Genomic DNA, 21,572 nt, shown 5'->3' with positions numbered 1-21,572 from the left:
CAATGAATTCATTCTGGATCGGAGGCTATTTATACGCCGGGTAATTGTGTGCGAGTGCGAGTGTCGGCGAGCTGAGAGAGAGCAGAACTATACTGTCACTTACGGCAGTCATATATGGTCAGTGTGAACATTGGACACTGAATCATTGTTTGAAATGTAAACCCACTGCGTTGCATCTATATTCTGCTCTACAACCTCCAAATATTCCATTTAAGGTGTTAACTGATGCAGCTGCAGCTGAGAAAAGAGTCCTGTGCTGCAGAAAATGCTGCATATCAGATGATGACTCAGCGCCTACATGAACAAAATCTATTTTTATTGGTTATTATTTCTGGTTTGGTTGCATGTTCTGCTGTTTGGTTTTTACACAGAAACTAAGACACAGACCTGATTTATCCTGGTTTTAGGAGGCTGCCTGGCTTTGCCTCTGACTTTTTTTGGTCTTCTTTTTAAAAGAAATTATGACTCTGCCAAAAAAAAAAGTTGCCTGATAAATGGAACCAAGAAAATCATCATCTACTATGTATTTTCATTATTTAAAGGAACTTATGTCCCATTAATGGCCATAAGTAAACAACAAAATGTTAATGTGCACAGAGTTAGCATAGCAGCTAATACATCTGTGCCTCAACAGCTTTCTTCAGCTTTTGATCTTTATATTAAAATCCAGTTGTGACAGATTTACGGGTCAATATTTGTAATCAGGTGAATGAAATAATTTCTCATGTACAGAGTTTATTATGAAGTTATTTAGGTCAGTGGCTAAAATAATCAAGCTGCTTACCAGTTTATTGTCAATATTTAATTCTATCTCGCTGTTATCCTTCTTGGGTTGTTTATTAGTTAACTTATTTCTTAACTTTTTTTTTCCATTGCCTTTCTTTTTCTTTAATAAAAGTTAACTTTGGCCTTACATATTGGCCGTGCTACCTTTTTAATTACTTAGGTAAATGATTGTCGTAGTTCAGGCTTCTCTCTTTGGCTTTTTCAAGAGCTGGTCTCTTATCTTGACTGTATCTTGATTGTTTTATTTTCTAGTTTTCTTAAAAAGGTTTCTATGATTTAATTCTTTTGTGAAAGTGTTTAATCCGAGGATTAGCATCATCTACGAGTTAAAAACCAGTTTATTTCATGAAGTTCATTTCATGTTATTTAAGTTTTGTTGTTGGTTCTTCGGTACTGTACAGCTCGCTGTAACATCAGACACCATGTTCATGGATTTGAGGCTCGTTTCCATGTGGACTTACTTGTTAGAAGTATTATTATATGGTCAGATAACCCTGTAAAGAGGTTATGAGTCTTAAAGATTCTTTCAGATCTGTTTGTAAAAAGTAGGTTGATTATTCCTTTGGATTGATTAAATTGTTTTTATTATTATTATTTCAAAACATCTAAAGGAAAACATCCATAAGAGTCAGAAAATATGGAATCAGGAAAACCAAAGTTAATTATAGAAAAATAAAAAACATCAAATATGTTTAACATGAAACTCATTTTGGACAAATCAATCAGAATTAGTGTGATATGCAGGTCGCTGGATCTTAAATATCTGAGAAAAGTTCAAAGCTGCTGCTTTCCAGGACCACTAGGGAACACTCCCACACATGTGGAAAAAGCTGTCAAATGCTTTTAAGGAGCTAACGGTGCACGTGAGGTCAGTAATAACTTTCATCAGATGGAGCTTCCTCAGAGATAAATACAGCCCGTGTGTAGGGGTGTGATGGGTTTGCTGATGGTTTTTTCTTTTAGCTTAACGAACTCTGCCCTCCTCCATCAGATCGAGCAGTGCTGCTCCGCTTTGGAGTCGCGCTTGCAGGGTGTTGGTGAGGTCCAGGCTCACGTTCGAGACATCTTCTCCCGTCTTGCCGACTTAGACGACGAACTGGACTCCCTCAGTCCTGTAGGACGGGATGTGGACTCGCTGGCCTCTCAGGCTGACGCCGTGAAGGGCTTCCTGTCCCGTCTATCCAACCTGAGGACTGAGCTGGAGGGACATGCGTCGGAGTGCACCAGCATGCTGCGGCGAGAAGGCTCTTCGCCCGACCTGCTGGCTCTCCGGAGGGAGACGGAGGCTTTGAGCCGCCAGGCCGGCAAGGTGAGGGGCGAGGAAGACGAGTCATGGGAAGAGTCATGATTTAGTGGTTTTGATTTGTGATGGATTCATGTTTTCTGCTCTCCAGCTGAGTGAGCGCGGCCAGGCCAGGTTGGATCAGATCGAAGACGCCGCTGACAGAGTTCAGGACTTCTACCGGCTGGTGGCAGAGCTGCAAGGCCTGCTGGGAAGAGCCGAAGATGGGCTGAATGCACAGAGCCTGGTCGGCACAGAGGTGGAGATAATCAAACAGCAGCTGCAGGAGTTCAAGGTAGGACATGAATGTGTGTGTGTTGGAGTCAGTTATATAATTCTATATTTATATTTGTATGAAGTTTGGTCGAAGCTTTCCACTATTACACATCTACATCATCTATGATGGGCTGAGGCTCTCACAATAACCGCTTGCAATAAAAATCCTAAAAACAATCTGAAATAACTGAATAGAAAGATCATGTGTGTGTTTGGTTTGTCCTCCCCCGTCATGCCTCTGGAATAATTTGCACACATAAAGAGAAACTCTTCAGCGTAACATGAGCTTCGGTTCACTGAGCCGCTCATTGTGTTACATGAATAGTGACATTCAATATTTGTGTAGCCTCTGTGGAGGTCTGGCTCTGTCTTTTCCCCTCTTGCTCAAACCTCCGGAGGCCGTGAGGTAAAGGGATGTGTGTGTGTTCGTGTGAGAGCTCCTGTTGTGCATCGGAGGCGGTGATCAGTTGAGTCACACATCTCTTTAAAATGCCTGACAGACCACTGAATCACCGCGTTGTTCCTTTGAAGCATCATCACGATGCCGTCAGTGTTTCTCCCTGAATTTTCCAGCTAACTCATGAGCACGTATCCCACATCTCTTCCTCTTTATGATCCTCAGGCTCCGCCCTTTAAGGGTCTTGATCTTGTAGCCGCAGTGATGGACAACAGTCTTAAATTTGATACCCTTTCCTTTGATCCCTTTTCTTGTGGTTAAGACCAACTTGGTTTTGTAAAATAATGGAGAACAGCTGATGTTTTTGTTGCTGCTGATTTTACCTCAAAGCTTTTGATCATATTCGTGAAGCACAAGATGCCATTTAAGGACACGGCGCTTAGAGAGCCGAGCTCAGGGGCAGTTTTGATTTTGCACGATGAATTTAAATGAGGAAACTAAACATGCAAATTTCACTTCTCAGAAACATGAAGCATCTAAAGTAGTTTTAAAAACAAAACCTTAGCCTGAAAGGACAAGACGGCTAAAATAACACAAAAAATGTTTTGTATAAACAAATAGCCACAAGCTAAAGATGATTTTATTTGTAATAATATGAATGTACAAATGTCATTTAAGGCCCTATAGGACATTATAAATGTACATATGTGTACATTTCCTCATGTGTGCTGTAATCCTGGCCACCTGAACTGACTCACCTCATCATACAAACTGAAGCCATCTATAAAAATAGAAAAAATAGAACAACTTATCCTCCTGCCTACCAGCAGGATCATTTAAACATAAAGAATGAAACCTTGCATAGAAAAATTAGGAGTTACAGGTATGTTCATTTAAAAATATATAGTCGTCTTTGTCATCTTTACATTTCAAAGTTTCAAGCTTGCCTAAAAAAAGACAAATTTCAGGGTAAATAGGAATGTCCTTTTGCAGCGATGCATGTTTAAACATTATCTCTGCAAAGATGAACTCTAGAGAAAAATGTTTTAGTTCAGTTTTATCTCAGTTTGGCTGCAGATGTTCTCAACTTCCCCCAACAGGAAGACCTGAGGTTTTAGACGGTTCAAGTGTCGCGTTCATGCTTCACATTTCAAATAAACTAACAAACATGTTTCAACGACCAGTGAAAGCTGATTGCAAATAAATTCAGTAGAAAGACAAGTCTGTGCAGGAATAAATGCACCAGCGTGTCCAGCTGAGTTTACAGAGTTGTTGTTGGGAATGCTGATGCTTTGCTCTGCTTCATATCTTGCTGTTCTTGTGGTTGTAATCTGGCGTTAAGGCCTCAGGACGCTGCTTTGCTGTTTCGTGATCCTGCTGGTGCTCGTGTCGGGACACAGACCAGACTCGGTCTGCTATCATTAAAGAGCACATTTTCTTGCCATGACGTAATATCCCGTCCACGGCTGTGCGAGAGCTCAGAGACGTTTGCAGGAATCCCTTCACATCCAGAGATGCTTATCTGCAGCCGTGCCCTGAGAAGGTCACCATTTCTAAAAAGCATTGATGAGTCATGTGAAGCGAACTCTAATCATTTTCATGCATCGAAAAGAAAAGTGCCTGTTTTCCACGCCGGGTGGGTGGATCAAGGAACATTTCATGTGGCACTTTTCCACCTGCTTCTCTTCATCTTCACTCTGCTTCTTCTTCTTTTTTCTCTTTTCATCCCTCTTAATTTAATTATTTAGATATTTATTGAATCTTCGCTGCCCTCTTGGCCTGCTAACCTTCCTTTGTGCTTGTTTCTTTAATCCCTCCACATGTTTCTGGGTCTTTCTCTCCTCTTCCCCTTCGCTTGGCTCCTAATGAGAGCAAAAGCTAAAGAAATGTGTGGCAGAGAACAAACAGATTGAGGAGATAAAGGGCCGTTGAAAGAAGAGGAGTGATTCAGAGAGAGCTGTGAGAAGATAAATGGGCTGCACTTGAAAAACAAAGCCTGATCAGACAGCGTGAGAGGCTGTTTTATGCTTTCTGTGGTGTTATTGATTCATGCCAGTGAGCAGATTTACAGGTGTCCCAGTCTTTCTACTAACTGATAATAATCAGCTTTTAAAGAAAAGTCATTTATATATGGAATATATTAAATATATGGAAATAATTTTCCCATATATACATTGCTTTGATGGACAAATAAATAAGAACAACGATCTGAGCTTGATGAGGTTCATTTAACACTTTTTGGGAATATTTCCGGTGGTTAGAATAAAGGAAGGATTTGCCCAACATATAGCTGAATCAAGTAATACCTTATTTTAATCATTTTAATTTACTTAACCAAGTTTAGATTTAGATCAGTTTAGATAAAAAGCTGACCTGGAGTTTTAATTTTCTACAGTATGTTCCATATCTGCCATAAATGCCCAAAATGTGAAAAACTGGAACTTTAATTGCCAATAATAAATGCGTATTAAATAGATTTTCACAACAAATGATTGAGGCACTTTACAAAGTACAATTCACTGTAATCCAATTAAATCCACAACCGTCTACTTTATAATAACTGTTAAAATAAGCTGATTCATAAAGATAACGGTCTGGCTAAGGAAACCAAAGGGTTTAAAGTAAATTGGTTTTGAACCAAAGATGCAAATTAATAGTAAAGTTTCTTCGTAGTGGACTTAAACCAGACTGTTTTTATAAGATAAAACTGGATGGAGTTTCTTCCATGTAGATGTCCATGATCAGTCCAGGAAACCCGACAGTATTCACCCCTAGAAGCTAAATGTCAGCGATGATCTGCTTTTTCTTTTACTGGTTGGATTCAGTCCTGCTGCTCTTTAGTTAGTAACTAGATCAGTAACCATCTGTCAGGCTTCCAGTTTAAAGTTTGCTTAAAATCCAAAAAACTAAATAACCTGAAATGATATTATATATTAATAATCGTACGGATGCCATCACTTTGCACGTACTTTGTGCCTTCGCTTTGCTTCCTTCCTCCTCTTTACTCACATATATTAATTAAGCTGAGTTAAGTGTTTAAAGCTTCTGGTGTGATTTGATAAGATTTTTAAAAACTAAATTAATTCAATTCAAACCATCTGATGAAATCATCCTTCTACAACTTAAAATATTTAATAAAAAGTTGTAGGTTTTGGGAGGGAAAGTAGTTATAGAGGGAGTGAAAAGTGGTTAAATCTACAAACCAAATGCTGAATTTGTCAGTGCTGTGTGGATTCCTGCTGTCTGTGTTAATGCTTAAAAATGCTAATTTAGCATTAAATTCTGAAGGTCCCGTCTTCCAGACTCAAATCCAGGCGTGACGGAGCTTTTTAGGTTTGGCATTTCACGTTTCAGCTGCCCAGTCTGTTACTGGTTTTAAGTCCTTGCTCCTTGGTTTTAAGACCCACTTCTTTGTACTGGCTTTCAAGCATAGCTGAGCTTGACATTTGCTTGCTTTTACTTTTCATTCCGGTTTTATATTGTTTGCCTTTTTTTTTAAACAGACTTTTATTGTTTATTGTTTTCCTGTCTGGTGTTTTATGTTGTAGTTGTTTGATTGTTCAGCACTTTGGGCAACTGTGGTTGCAGTAAATGTGCTACGTACATAAACCTAAACCTGAACTTGACGTGATTTAGCATTAGCATGAGGGTCCAAATCGCCGGCTGACCTGCAGGGTTCATCAACATGACTGACAGACTTTTATCCTACAATATTTGCAGCATGTTGTGCCTGTTTTAGAGTTTATAATTAATGTACTTAAACAGCCTTGTTAGCTATTACAGTTTTATTTACTCATTTTCAATCTGAGAAAGCAGAAGATGACTGTTGCTAAGTCTTGTTAAGAATATGCAGGGTAAATATGTTGATTGTAGTTTTTAATTCTCATTTATCATTTTTTCTTCTTGGTTGAAACTGAGCTGAGGTGCAGACAGGCTGGGGGGTAAATCTGCTGCAGAAAGTAAAATACTGTAGCTGCTGTCTGCAGGGTTTGTAGAGCATGGAGACACGGTCTGTCATTCTGTCTGAGGGGGGGGTTAGGATGCAATGAAGGGCAGAGGGTATTGTCAAGAATGAAGAAAAAGAAAACTGTTGAACAGAGAGTAGAGCTGGGCCATGAAAAGGACAAAAAATAACGGGACTCTTCTTGTCTTCTCTGTATTACAGCTCCATCATATTGACTCTGTCCTCCTGTTAAGTCTAAAGGGGGATAAAAAGATGTGAAATCCTCTCGTCTGCTCTTTGAAGCCCCTCTCCTCTCTTTGTCTGAAGCTCCCTCTGGCTTCTCTCTGTCTGGTTCTCTGTAACCGATCCAGCTCGGCTCATTTCAAACCTAAACATGTCTGTCTGGTTCCAAAACGGACCAGGCCACCCCTCTCCTTCTCCTTCGTCCCCTCCCCCATCAGACCCCGTTTCAAATCCAGAGGGATGATGTCATGCCGATGCTTAAAAAGACGAGGGGCTCAGGACGAGGTGTGGGGTGTGGATGGAGGCCAGTCAGGGGAGGAGGGGTCATGGGAGTGGGTAGTGATGTCGTCAGATTATAGTTTAACAGCAGTGATCTCACACAGACAAACTCGTCGTCTCTTTATTAGAAATACAGAAGAAGTTTATTTCAAGAAGCTCTGATTTCATCCTTTTAGCTGAAAGTTGATTTTAAAATACACTAAAGGAAGATTTCTTGTCAGTGTTAATATTTCTACATGGAAGTAAAGTAAAGGCCGTTATTGATCACATATTGGTCACATTCTGGTGTAAAACATGAGGAACTGGTTATTGATATCCCTGCATAGAAGATTTAAGCATCCAGGTTTCTGGCCATGTTTGCACAGCTGCGTCTGATTTTCCTGCCGTCTCAACTCGTGTTATCTTTACCAGCAGAGAGCATTCTCCAACCTGGGAGAATGTTCCGCTTGACACTGTGTCCTGGTTTCTGTCAGAGGACTAAAAAACAAGACTTCATCAAGTAGCAGAGTCAAATCTGAGACTGAAGCCTGTTGATCCAGGTATCACAGGACTGTAGGAGCATCCTTCTAATCAGCTCACGTTAGTCCACCAAGGCGGAGGTCATATATTTGTCAGCATTTGTCTCTCCGTCTGTTATGGATGTATTTTGATCTCAGAAATGGAATAAAGTGATTCCTTTTTGGGGGTGATCCGGATCACCACCTGGATCCAGGAATTTTTAAAGGCTTCTTTACTATGGAGAGATCATTTTGTTATTCGATCTTCTAACTAAAAAATAATGCCCACAGTCATTGGCAAACAAAAAGGTCTGTTCTCTCCAAATGCTTCTAGTTTATATTCATTATGTCTTTTTTGAGTTTCTTACTGTAGTGTTATTTTATTGGGTGTTAAATGGGTGATTGCACAGCCTCAGAAACTTGTCCGACTGCATTTTACTGTCATGATTTCATTCAGTCATACTTGGACATACAGTACTTGGAGATCCTGAGATCTTCTGCAGAGGTGTGTGGCGTAAAAAGTTTGAGACTTACTGCAACACATAACCGGCAAAGTTCCAGTCACAGCCAGAAAACTTATGCTAACATGCTGATGTTTAATGCTTTAGTTAGTTCAGGATCATTTAAGGTTCTTACAATGTTCTCCTTGTCCAGCTTCGAGTTAGGGTTGTCTTTTTTGACCAGGTCACTACTATTTTGGCAAGTCTCATTGTTTTTTAGTAATGAGGACAGTCAGCTATCAAATCAAATCAAATCTAACTTTATTTATAAAGCACCTTTCATGCCACAGGCAACACAAAGTGCTTTACATGATTAAAAACATGTATGCATATAAAACAAAACAAAGTGGGAATACATAATATTAGAAACACTCACCAGCCGCATGCACACACGCGCGCGCACACACACACACACACACACGCGCGCCAAGCAGCCTTCGCTCCCCATTCTATACAAACATGATTCTCTTATTTCTGTCTCGAACCGAATGTTATTATAAAATACTAAAAGTGATAAGCATCCGGCCTGATGCTGCCTATGAGGTTGTCTGCAGAAATGCTGCTATAGTATCAGCAAATTCTCATTTTATTCTTTCTGAAAAGGTGTTGCTCTTCTCCAAACTGGATCCACTTATTGAAAATGACAGATTGAAGCTTCCAGACCTTTTCCTGATGGTCTGATGTAACAAACTGTGTGGTGCATCAGGTTATGATGATGAGCTCAAATCACTTCAAGCTCGCTGTTTTTTACATGTTTACCAGGATTAAAGTGCTTTTGTTGACTTTGTTATTGCTATTTATCATGTACATGTTTATACTCGACCATCCTGTCTGCACATATGTGCTACTGTGGAATCTGTGTTTGTATTTAGGGCTGATGAGAGGTGTGTGTATGTGTGTGAGCGCTCTTCATCAGAGGATGCTTCTAATTCCAGTCTTTTTCGGGTCGCAACCGGAATCTCAGCTGTCTCCTCACCCCACCCTCGCACACATTAAGGCGTGGCATCAACATCCCTCTGCATGCCGCTGGCTTCCCTGCGTCTCTAAACAGCTGACAGTCTCTGGGTGGGATGGGAACACACACACACACACACACACACACATTCATATTTGCATGCTGGTGTTGCAGCAGAGGGGCATTACGAGGCTTTAAACCAACGCTGCAGATGCACATTCCTGGGTAGGGCTGGTTAGTGGGTGACAGCAGTAACAGGAGCCGTATGTGTGCATTTGTGTCTCTTTTTGCACACGTGTGTAAAAATCGCTGGCCTAAATCATGCCTGCACACCTCCTCTGTCTGCACCCCCTCCGTCACACCTTTCACCTCCTCTCCACTTTATCTTCCCAGCCCTCAGTCTCTCCTCTCCACCTCACCATCCTGTAGTTATGGGTCATCTGAGAATCTGCAAACTCGTGACTCACTGTCCTTTCCCGCACCGACTGTGTCAGCAGCTATTCCACGATGGGCGTAGAAGTCGAGCCAAACTGGGCCAGCAGCTCGTTTGTCTCTGGCCTCCTGCTGCGAAGCCGAATCTTGTCCTAATTTCCCTTGAAACTGTGCTTACACTGTAATTAGCATTTAGAATGTTTAGTATTTTCATCACACAGGGAACTGCATGCTTTTTTTGTTTGTTTATAGCTAAAGTCATAACAGTTTCCTAAACCTCCCGCTTTTAAAAATGACTTCGAGAATATGCCTAATGAAAAATCTTTGGGGTTTTCCAGCTTCAGACCCCACTTTACTTCATTTATCATATTAACCATACACCCGAGGTTATATAAATACCCAAAACCCACGTTTAAACTGACCAACAGAGAATCAACGAAGCTGAAATAAAGAAAATGAGTCCCAGTTTGATCAGCAGGACCTCATGAAGTCAACCTGCTTTAGCTGTTCCTTTCAGCTAATTCCAACTCAAAGATCGTGTGCAGACTGAAAAGTTCAGTGTGTCAGAACCCAGTGACCCGCCCACGACTCTGCAGCTAATCCAAGTCATCCGTCATCTGGATGAAAGCCGTGTTTACAGGCTCTCCGAGTTTTCCTGGACCACGTTCTGTCTTCCTGTCTGCGCCTTCATGTCTGCATGTGTGTTTCTCATGTTGCATTTGTGTGTCAGAGTTCATGACTTTATTTCTGTCTAAAGGACTGATTGGATCACACTAACATAATTTTACTAATCATATAACCTGGTCAGTTCTGCTGGACTTTTATCTAACACTCACACGCACACACACATATTTACTTATCTTTTACTATAATGCAGCTGTGACTGAGGGAGAAAGTACGTCTCCTCTATGTGTTTTTGTTTTACATGATCTAAATATGTCTGTGACGTGTGAGTCAACGTGTGTGTGTATGTATGTGTGTGAAATATGTTGGCCTCCCTCCTTTCAGGCTCCGTATTGTTTCAGCTGTTGTGAATTAGAAAGGCATGCCATGGCTTCGCCCAGCGTTCTCACTCTCTTCTCACTCTTTCTCTCAGTTCAGGAAAATTCCAAATCCTACTATGACAGAAATTGAGAGAAATGTTTAAGCACATCCAAAAAAAAAACCATAAGAAACTTGAATTGAAATAATTAAAAATAATTATATATATATATATATATATATATATATAAATATGTATTTCATCAAAGGTTTTTATTAAAATTCAGGCAGTTCAAAGCCTCATTTTACACTTAATCAAAAGCACAAGACAAACACATAACTGAAGTTAACAAAGGCATTATTGAATCCATTTATAAACCTAAATGTTTAAACCTTGACTCTTAAAATTGGCCACCGGTAGGGGACTTTAGCTGAACACTCCCATGGATCTTTCTACAGTGGAAACGAATGCTGCTGTTACTGAGCTGTTGACTCTCAGAAACTTGTCCTCTGATTATGTTGTGGTTTTTGGGTCTACAAGAATTCTTTCTCTCAGTTTTCTCCAGTTTCTGAGGGTCTTTTAATGGTGAATGAGACACATTTAAAACTTTTGATGGTCTGTTTCTCTTATGCCACCGACTCGTGATTAAACCATGGTTAACTCCCAGATGCATCACGAAACTCTTACAGCACATTTAACATTCCATCAACCAAAAAGGTCAAGAGTTGCTCCACCTTTCATAGAAGTCCACTGGCGACTCATGGCTGGCTTAATCAACTTTAAGTCACTAATTCTGCTCTGCAGAGGAACTTCTAGGTGTGCAGCCAGCTATTTAGCTGCAGTCATACCTGTTCATGTTGCTTCTGGGCCTCTATCTGATTCTACACCCTCAATCCAGACCTCACTCTGCACTTCAGCTACTTTTCTTTGTAGTTTGTCATTTAAATGGATTAATCTTGATGTTTAGATTGGGTTGTCTCACTGTTTAGAAGCTTCAGTTTAGCTATGGTGATTGTAGATGTTATGCTCCATCCACCTGCTGATTTACAGTAGCATTTAATGAATAACAATTGTCTGGGTCGATGAGAGACTTTTGGAGCTGCCACGTAGTGGTGTAGGATCCCTGTGGGCGGAGGAGGAGGAGGAGGCTGTGTGAAAACAGAAGTGACCTGTGGAGCTGACCCCTCGGCAAGATGCATCACAGGTGTTGTTGGTGTTTGCATCACTGAAAGAGGAGAGGCTCATTTTTACCACTGAAACTAGTCAACTAGTGCAGAGAGTTAAGTCCTGAAGTTTTTATAATGTGTAAGTTCCACATCTGTAGCATGAAAACACACCGAGCTGGACCGGGCCAAGTGAGGCTTTCATTCACCTCCAAGAACAAATGCATGTGCAGATGAATTTACAGTTAAACTGCACACAAAGAGCAGCTTACCTGCACACACAGGATGCAAATCAGCTGCAAATCTGCAAAGTCTGTAACTAGTATTATGACGCTCGCTGGTGTGTGGATGATTGACAGCTTTTTATAGCAGATATGAGCATGATGGTGGAGGTAGTAGCTTTTGTGTCTCTTTGTGTTCCGGGTCCAGGTCTCTTTGTCTTTCTGTTTCTGAGAACAATAAATGCTTTCACACACACCAGCAGGTGAAATGTTCTGCTGGTTAATATAAAACTACCCCTGAGAGTTGTGGGGAAAAAGGAGGGTGTGTGAGGACAGAAAGAGGTGGCTTTTTTTTTTTTTTTTTGCTGCCGGGTTACCACAGAGGGGGAGGGAGACAGACGGAGAGAGATTGAGAAACAAGATGTTGAGGAAGAAAACAGCAGCGTTTCGAAGAGCTGGATTATAGATTTACTCTATTGCGGGACGGAGGGGGAAATAAAAAAGTTAATTTTTGCTTTAACAGGTGCTCCTCTGTGGGCAAATAAATGACCCAGACAAGTGAATGCCAGACACTTTATGCTCTCCACCTGTGTTTGGGTTTGTGTCACTTAGCTCCATTAAGTGCTTTCCAGCCTCCCGCCAGCAGCGCTGTGTGTAAATAACAGCCATTTAGTGTGTGCTGCAGCAACGTGGCAGCAACTTTCTGCACCCCCTTGGGAAAATGAAACCCCTAATCCTTACATCCCTCAGCTCCCATCTGAATCCCCCCTTTTATCAGATTCATGTGCATTTGGACTCGTTAACTCGCCATGACGACTGAGAAAAGAATGAATGACAAAGTCACAGCAGAGGAGGGGCACATATAATCAAATTTAATTTTAAACAGATGATCAGGGGCTCCTGGGGTGAAGGAGTCGACTCTGCCATCTATCAGTAGTCAATGAGACAGATATTTTTTCATTTTTCTCTCTTTCTGTCTCCCTGCATCTGTTCTGGTGAGTGGCCCACATCTGTGAACACTTGAATTTGAATCCTGTGGTCTCTGTAGGGAGGATTGTCAGTTATCTGCAGGTCACGCGAGAGTTTGCGAGCTCTGCATGCATGTGTGGGTGTGTGCAGCAAGCCGGCGACAAACCCCTTTTGTTTCTATGAAGACGTTTGCCTTGGACGCAGCAGTGACAGCTGCAGTGCAACTGACAGGGTGGGAGGGGGGGTGTGTTAAAAAGAAAGAGTGGAGTATTTAGCATATTTGTCATGCAGGCCACGAGTTGCTCTGTGCAACAGTTGATAAAGAGAGAATGGTGGAAATGTACTATGAGGCAAAGAGAGATCAGCTTTAAACAGAGTAAGAGGACTGGATAAGGAGGAAGAGGAGGAGGAGGAACACCATAACTGACCCTGAGAAGTCTGGAAGTCTGGATAAGAAGAGGAAAACAAAGTGGTTTAAAGTTCCCTGCAGGTTGCCATGTTTGACGGTGTCACCCCTCATCATCCTAAAGGCACAGACTGCACCTCCTCCTCTCCTGGTTTTTGTATTCAGCCCCTTTTCCTCACGGCCCCTCTGTGCCTCCATCCAACACCCACCCACCCAGACACTCCTCAGCCGGATTGGGTTTCATTAAGGGCACCGATGGGAATGCACAAGTGGAGCCTGTGAATATCAGACTTTTCCATTTTTATTTTGTTCTGTTGGATAGAAAACACTCTGCTTCATCTCAAATCTGAGAAAACTTGATGATGGAGTGAAAGAAACTCAGCTGGACTCAACTTCCTTGTCTGCCTACCACCTGGACTATTGCTATAGGGGGGGAAAAAGACAGCTCTTTACTGATAAGCCTCTTTCTCTCCTGTCAGCTAACAGTCCCACCCCCTCTCTGCCTACCTCAATACCTTTCTCCTCTCTCTTTCTTTGGCTCTGTATCATTTTGCTCTTTGCGGACAGTGTATTTGTCCTCAGAGGGGAGGAGGAGGTTTCCCTCCAGAGTATTAAGAGTGGATTACAAAGCGGTGATGAATGTAGCATCTTGCCTGGCTAGCTTCCTTCTCTTTTCCTCTCACAATGCCAAATGTGGCTTCTGTAGCCAGATTAGTTAATGAGATACTTTCTTATCTGCAGGCTGCCTGAAGCAACTTCTCATTTAGGTGAAATTCTAAGAAATTAAATCTCAGCTTGGAATAATTGGCTGCACACTTTTTTGTTAATGTGCAAAATCCCCTTCTGCACAACTCCCTTTCTCTCTGGCTCCACGCCTCTTCTTAGCACCCTGCCACCTCTCTCTCTCTCTCTCTCTCTCTCTCTCTCTCTCTCTCTCTCTCTTTCCCCCCCCCTCTCCGTCATTTTTCCTTTTTTTTCGGGAGGAGGGGAGGAAACCAGCATGTTCGGAGCACTTCCTGTGTTTTAATACCAGTGCAGGAAACAGAACAAACGGAGCTGAATTCAAACACAAACAGCAATCGAGCAGGGGGAGGGAGGTCGGGAGAGGGGAGGCGAGGGGGGAGCTGCAAGAGAGCGAGAGTGAGAGGAAAAGAGATTTTTTTTAGCAGCTGCAAACCATTTCAGCTGTGTAGCAGCAGAGACGAGGAGAGGAGAGGAGAGGGAAACAGCGAACAAAGCTTGGAAGCAGAAGCGTTTCACAGAGAGAAGAGGAGCCAGGATTGCGTGGCACTTTTTCCTTCTCAGCACCGAGTCGGGAGGAGAAGAAGCTGGAAAGAAAGATCGAAAGGGAAGAGTGCATGTCCTGAGATTGTATGCTGGTTGCGTGGGGGAAGACCCTTCCTGCAAAGCAAAGCAACGCTTGGACTAGAACTGGAGGGGCTGTCTGGGACTTTGCCCTCTGGAAATAGTCCCACGACTCGCTGCTCTCCCCTACTCTCCTTCCTGCTTGCCTGGCTGGTCCAGGACCACAACCCCCTCTCTTTTTTCTTTTTGTTTTTTCCTCCAACTACCCCCTGATGCCCTGTCTTACTCCAGCCTCACCCCCTCCAAGAGCCAGCCTGCTTTCGATCAACTGTACCACCTCTCCCCCGGAGCTGTGGATGAGAGAAAGAGTGCAAGATAAAAGAAAAGACTTGAGGCAATAATGGGGATTTCTTGACGCAGAGGCAGATTGTTCCCTGTCTTTGTTCAGGATTTAGTCCTTTTTTTCCCTGAAAGTGTTAGACTGTTGCATGAACGATGGATGTGTTGGATGAAACAGAAAAAAAACTGCAGGCTGTGTGAACTTTTAACCAACCACAAAACGGCAGTGACTCTGTAAAGGAATTCCCTTTTCCTTATTACTCTTCTTTTTCCTCTACTCACAGGAAGGTCTGAGGAATAAACATTTCTTTTATTTTTACTCTTTAATTTACTGCAAGAAAGATTTTTGAACAAAGGAAGACAAAAGTACCCACAGTGTTGTATTTTCGCTTCACTGCACCCCACGCAGCCTTTCTTTTATATAACCCAGAGTGGGTTTTCTCACCTTAAAAGGAGACTTTTACACCTCCCTGCCTTCCTCTCACTCCATCTGCTGAAGTTGTCCAAGCTCTCGCTGCCTTTTCCTGTTGTGCCACAGTGAAGAAAGGAGGCCACAAAGGAAGGAAGGAGGCAGGAGCTTTAAGAAGAGGAAAAGAGGAGTCAAGAAATGAATTGTTGTTGGTGTACTGAAATATGAAGAAGAGCAAACAAAGGGATGTTATCTGCATGTCGCTCACTTTGCTGTGGACTTTGGACTTCTCGGGGATGATGATTGTTCCTTTCCCTTCCTCCACATATTCATCCCTCCACCTTTCCCATTCCTAATAGCCTTTAAAATAAACATCACTGGTGATTAATATGGTGCCGAGGGGGAGGGCCGTCTCTTTTACTCCCTCGCTGATGCCCCACAGCATCTCAGAAAGACCAAGGAAATGCTCAACTGTTGAAGTGACATAGCAAGAACAGAGAAATGGCAAGTGGAAACGTTATTATGGACAAAAATATTTAATTTTTTTGACAATGTGAAACCAGAAAGATTTATTGAATGCAGCCACATGGACTGTCTAGTGTTGTGGATTATTTGACTGGAAACTATTAAAGACAAAGGACATCATTTTCCACATAAATCCACTTTTTGTGCACAGCTTATGGACTGATTCCTTCAAGTGCCAAGTAAGAAGGCAGGATGGGGAAGCCTCTGAGCCGTCCTGATTGTCTGAGGCAGAGCCCCCGTTGCCTTGGAAAGGGGGATGAGGATGAAGCTTACATAGAGGATTGCTATGTCCCCCAGCGATCCATTTATGATACCATGCGCATCAATGAACAGATTGACCAAGGGACAAAACTATGCCAACCTTCTAGGAGTACACTAGGTTCTGGAGGGGAGGTGAGGGTAGAAGGGAGTACCATATCCAGCAACGGCACCATTGGAGCTGATTTAGGAGGTGTTTTTGTCTCCAGAAGTGCAGAAAACCCTGGGGGAGTGAAAAAACTGGATGAGAGGGTGATCTTTGATGCCTTAAAGCTAACTGGTGATCCTCAGATTATGTCACCACCAGTTGGTAATGTAGGTCCAGGTTTGTCCATCGCTCCATCCTCCTCTGGGGCTGGTGGGGTGGCTGCAGTGTCTAAGAGGCGACTTCAAGGTGGAGATAAGAAGGACAATCCAAACCGGCGATCTTGGAAAGCTTTCATGCCCCCAAGTTTTCCTGAGTTTGCAGAAAGACTGGAGATTTCAGCTTCTGAAGGAGCAGAGAAACGTTTGTCTGGAGCAGGGATTCCTCTCTCACCTCTACAGCCCATTTCCTGCCACATCCCTCCATCAACCCCTACCTCCTCCACACCTTCCTTGCCTCCTTACACTCCACCCCCTTTGTCATCTGCACCCCATACTCCCCCTGTTTCCACCTCACCTGCTTTAACACTCACAGTAAGCCCTCCTCTCCTGCAGCATCCTCTCAGCAGGCAAAAACAGGTTCACCCTGTGCTGCAGAAGAAACAGACTCGTGTTCCATCTCCTTCAAAGGAGCAGCTACCCACCTTCAACCGAACTCAAGCGCCCCAGGTCTCTGGAAACACACCGCAGCATAGCCCCAGTACTCCTCGACAGGTAGACGGAAAAAGAGAGGAGCATAGACGGACTGCCAGCTCCTCTAAAGCTTCAATTAGGCTCATCCCAGAGGAGACGTTTGAGGCCATAAAAACCTCAGATTCAGAAAGGGACTCTCCTCTTTTCGACCAGGACCAGGATAGCACTCCTCTCATCCCACCAAAACCCGTCTTCTGCCCCCCTACCAAGGCCCGCACCTGGCCTCGCAGCATAACAACGGGGAAAAGGACCCAGGTCAGCTTAAGACATAATTTCCCAGTACTCCCCCCTTTGCCTCCCCTCTTAGGTGAGGAAAACAACACAGATGAAGAGTCACTTTATCTGTTAGACCCCCCGTCTCCCTTCCTGAAGGATGAAGAGGGGATACTGTATGGAGGTCTGCCTCTGTCTCCCTGTATCAGTCATGAGGGGGGTGAAGAGGGGCTGCTTGGATGGGGCGTTCAGGGTGGTGAGCTCAGAGAACGCACAGCTTCAGAACTCAAATTTGAGGAGGATGAGCGCAGGATACTGGAGGAGCTTGAAGAGGAGGAGCAGGAAGAATGCAAGCAAATAATTGAGGTGGATGATGCATGGAAAACAGGAAGGGGTTCAGCAGAGGAGGAGAGAGCTCGCAGAGAGGAGAGAGAGTGGGAGGCAGTTCTTAAATTAGAGAGCAGGGAGATAATTGACCAGTCTTGGGACAAAGAAACACTGGAGGCAGAGGGATGGGATTTAACAGGGTCTTCTGGGCATTGGCCTGTACTGACTCCCCCTACAGGGTTTGGAGGCCCTGGAGCCCCCAGTGCTTCACCTTGCCCCAGCTCAAGTGCTGAATCAGATGACCTTTTCCTTGAGCTGGAGAGGCAGTGCCACGAGGAAGAGGGAGAGGAGGGTGAGGAGATGAGTGTTGACACCGAGCCTCTTTGTGATCCCTATACTCTTCCCTGCTTAGAGGAAGAAGAGGAAGAAAATGGGGAGGAAGCAGAGACTCCCTGGGTGGATTTTGAAGGAATTCTTCCTCTTGATGCAGTTAGCTCTTCAGAGCCTGGAAGTGATGCACCTAACTTAGAAACAACTGCAGAAAACCACAATTCAAGGCTCTCTGAGCACTTAGAGAAAATCAGAGACTCTGATCTGATGAAAATACAAGACCATAAAACAGAACATGGTTTCATTGATGAAGAATATAACTTTAGTTCTAATGAGTATAAGGCAAAGGTAGAGGAAGAAGAGATGAGTTACCCTACAGACTCTGCTTTTGGTCAGCAGCTGGAGTCGGACTCCAGCGGGGTCCACATATCCCAGCCAGACAGAACTGGACTGGGCACCATCACCCGGATAGACGGTGAACAGGAGAGACCGACCCAGATTGAAACAGACCTGGACAGCGGTGCATCATCAGAGCATGATCGAGAGGATTATGAAGAGATGGCCTCCCCATCTCGTAGCCTTCTGAACCCATATGCCGAGGGGGTGGATCAGGTGGAGGAGGATGTGGAGCAGGATGAAGGGGAGCTGAAAGAGGATGAGGAGTTGGGAACAGAGTGGGATGTATATGATCAATCTGAGCCAAGTTTGGACAGCAGCGAAGGAGTTCTGGTGGAGGACTCCCTTGAGCCTCAGCACATGACCGAAAACGAAATAGACTGTGAATGTACACAGAATGTTGACACTCGAACTTCCTGTCTGGAAGAGTCAGTCTCCTCGAACTCCATCAATCCCTCCATGGAAATAACTTTTGACAAAGAAGGGACTTCCTTTGTGTCAGAGACTCAGAATGTAGTTGCCTCCTCAGGGGAAGCCTCGGGATTGAACGTGCCTGAACACGCCTCAGAGGCTAGCCTCTCTAAATCAGACTCTGCTCTGCTTGCCCCCCCTCATCAAACAGACTCAGCTCCTCCTTCCTCTTTACTGCAGCCATCTAAATCTGACTCCTGTGGTGCAGGTTTGGATGCTAAAGACTCAGAGGCCTTTGTGATCTCAGATAGTTTTGTTTACCTGGCCGTGTCTGCACCACCTCAGTACCCCAGTGACTCCCCCCCTTCTCCAGTTGGAGACTCCATTCCTCCTAGTCCTGTCTCCAAACCACCCCGCTGCCAGGATGCAGAGGAAGAGGAGGGATCCTTCATTTCTGCTGACAGCTTTGTTTACATGGCAGCCCCTGAGCGGCCCCAGCCCGGCCCATCAGACATGGGCTCAGTCTGTGAGGATGTTCAGGAGCTGGACTTGGACTCATACTCTGAGGGAACCCAGTCAGGGGTGGACGGGGTAGAGTTTGTCCTGGGCTCTATGACAGGCGACAGCGACTGGGAATCGGATGGATCCACTCTAGACTTTCCCGCGGTCATGTCCAGAGACCAGCTTTGGGACCAGCTTGAGCCAGACTTGCTACAGAGCCTATTCACTCAGCCAGAAACAAGTCAGGTACAAGCATGTGGGCCTGAGGAAGACGGGCCTCAGCTGGGGGCCACAGACCTTCCCTTAGAAACAGAACATGGTTGTAAAGTGGAAAACGAATCACCGTCTTTGGACACTGAGAGGCAGCCAGAGGTACGCTTTTCATTATCTGATACAATAACGCATCTTGGAGGTGGTCGTAGTATTTATATCAGGGATGTCAAGCTCCGGTCCTCGAGGGCTTCTGTCCTGCAGGTTTTAAATGTTACCCAGCTTCAACACACCAGACTCAAATGAATGGGTTGTTGTACAGACTTTGACAACAAGCTGTTACATCCATTTAACTTGGATCAGGTTTGTAGGAGCAGGGAAGCATCCATAGAAACCTACATGACAGTGGCCCTCGAGGTCTGGAGTTTGTCCCCAAGAACCCCCATGGGTTCTTATCTTTTTACTGGTTAAACCTAGTTGAGGAAGATTGCAAGCTGAAGAGCACAAATTTGTTTTTAGAAGTAAATATGTTCAATGTGAGCAAATGGAAACAAAGCATGGGGGGACATAGGGGGTCAGGTAGCAGTGTTGAGAATACCGGCTGTAGACAGCATGGAAAATGTATGGGGAGGGGTGGGGGGCTGTGTAGACGCCATGATTAGCTAGTTGTCTTTCAGTATTGGGGCTTTAGATTATTGCAATATGATGCTGAGAAGGGGGTGGGGGGGTGGCTACTTATAGGAAACTACCCTCAGGGCGGTTGTGTATTTGGGTGTGGGTCAGTGTTAATGTGCATGCTCATATTTGTAACTGATCTCTTCTTCTTGTGTGTAAAAAGCTGGAAAAACTTGAGTTTACAACTTTAACCCCATGTGTTGTGTTTACCTTAAAGGGCAGAAATTCATGCTGCGTTCATGTTTTCCATCTCGTTTATGTGTGAGGATGGTGTTTGAGGAGGATGCTGCGTTTGTGCTCGGAGCCAGACTTCTGGATATCTTTCTGTTTGGTCAGATTTGAGAATGTAGTCTGTGTTTGTGTGTGCACATGATGACTGTGTGGAGCGTGGATTGGATGTTCTATAAACTCTGCAGGAATAGTTTACAGCAGACGACTCTCACAGCGTTCACTATCCGACTTGTTTGTGTCATCACTCCTCTCGTACCTCCTAAAATGTGTGACTGCATCTTAGGTGTGTGTTATCGTGGCAGCTTGTGTGACCTAGATTTCCTTGATCTGAGCTTTAATTTGTTTGGTCACAGACTTAATTCATCCAGTTTTTGCTGCTCAGTTGACTATAAGGCTGCTTCTTGAAAAAAGTACCGTAGTTTTAACAACCCTACTGTTGATTTTGACTAAAAGAGCTTCTGAAAGTCAGAAGATGTGATGGTTTTGAAGGAATTTAGCAGACACAGAACACTTTTTCTCCCTTTAATGTTTAATTATCTCAATTTTTGCTGATATAGTTTGTCCGGTTCTTGCTCGATTGTCTTATTACTTAATTTTATCCTTTTTTATTAGATATTTCCTCTCAAACCAGCTGATCCCATTCAGAATATGTCAGTAAGGCAGATATATTTGATTATGAGTCCTGATCATTTATAAACTGTGTATGGTCACTCATGTGCCTGATCTCATGAGGACGCTTTCTGTTGGCCATCTGTTATTACATTGTCGTTTCCATCAGGCACATGTTCCCCGCTCGGACTCATCAGCGACGGCTCGTTTACTCTCCCAGCCTGCGTTGTCTGCCTGTGTTATCAGTCGATGTCTGTTTATTCTCTCCGGCCTCGGTTTAATGCAATCAGGTGACTGGAGGGCGAAAGATGTTTTGACAGTGAAAGAGGAGCTGAGCTCATATGACGTCATTTGAACCAATCCCACTTTCTGCATGTTAGAAACTGAGAAAAAGTTATATTTTTTGTAAGATGGAAATTTATCTGTTTCTTCTTTTGCTAAACTCCACCACGTTTCATGAAATTCAGCTGCTGGTTTTTGTGTAATTTCAGTGGAGGACATGAAGTCGGCCACAAAGATCAGAAACTTCCATCTTGGAGTTTGATTAAAATCTGAGTAAAACAACTAATTTATCAATAAAAAAGAAGGTTTTCTTACTTTTGTTAGAAATAACATAAATTTAACTCTTTAAGTTCTACTAGATCACCGGCACACCCCAGCGCTAC

General features: G+C 43.5%; 1 protein-coding gene across 4 annotated transcripts in view; it reads left to right on the top strand.

The window, feature by feature from the left end:
• The window catches only part of macf1a (microtubule actin crosslinking factor 1a), a 225,173-nt gene that overhangs the window by 163,837 nt on the left and 39,764 nt on the right, over positions 1–21,572 (top strand). For all 4 annotated transcript variants that reach the window (XM_042011770.1, XM_042011769.1, XM_042011771.1 and 1 more), the window contains 2 exons: positions 1,778–2,095; positions 2,181–2,363. In XM_042011770.1, the coding sequence (XP_041867704.1) occupies positions 1,778–2,095; positions 2,181–2,363 (501 nt within the window). The remainder of the gene's footprint in view (positions 1–1,777; positions 2,096–2,180; positions 2,364–21,572) is intronic.

Source organism: Melanotaenia boesemani, chromosome 17, assembly GCF_017639745.1.
Source record: "Melanotaenia boesemani isolate fMelBoe1 chromosome 17, fMelBoe1.pri, whole genome shotgun sequence".
In the NCBI taxonomy this organism is placed as follows: domain Eukaryota; kingdom Metazoa; phylum Chordata; class Actinopteri; order Atheriniformes; family Melanotaeniidae; genus Melanotaenia; species Melanotaenia boesemani.
The sequence above is the reverse complement of the archived record's forward strand: the minus strand, read 5'-3'. Positions and strand labels throughout refer to the sequence as shown.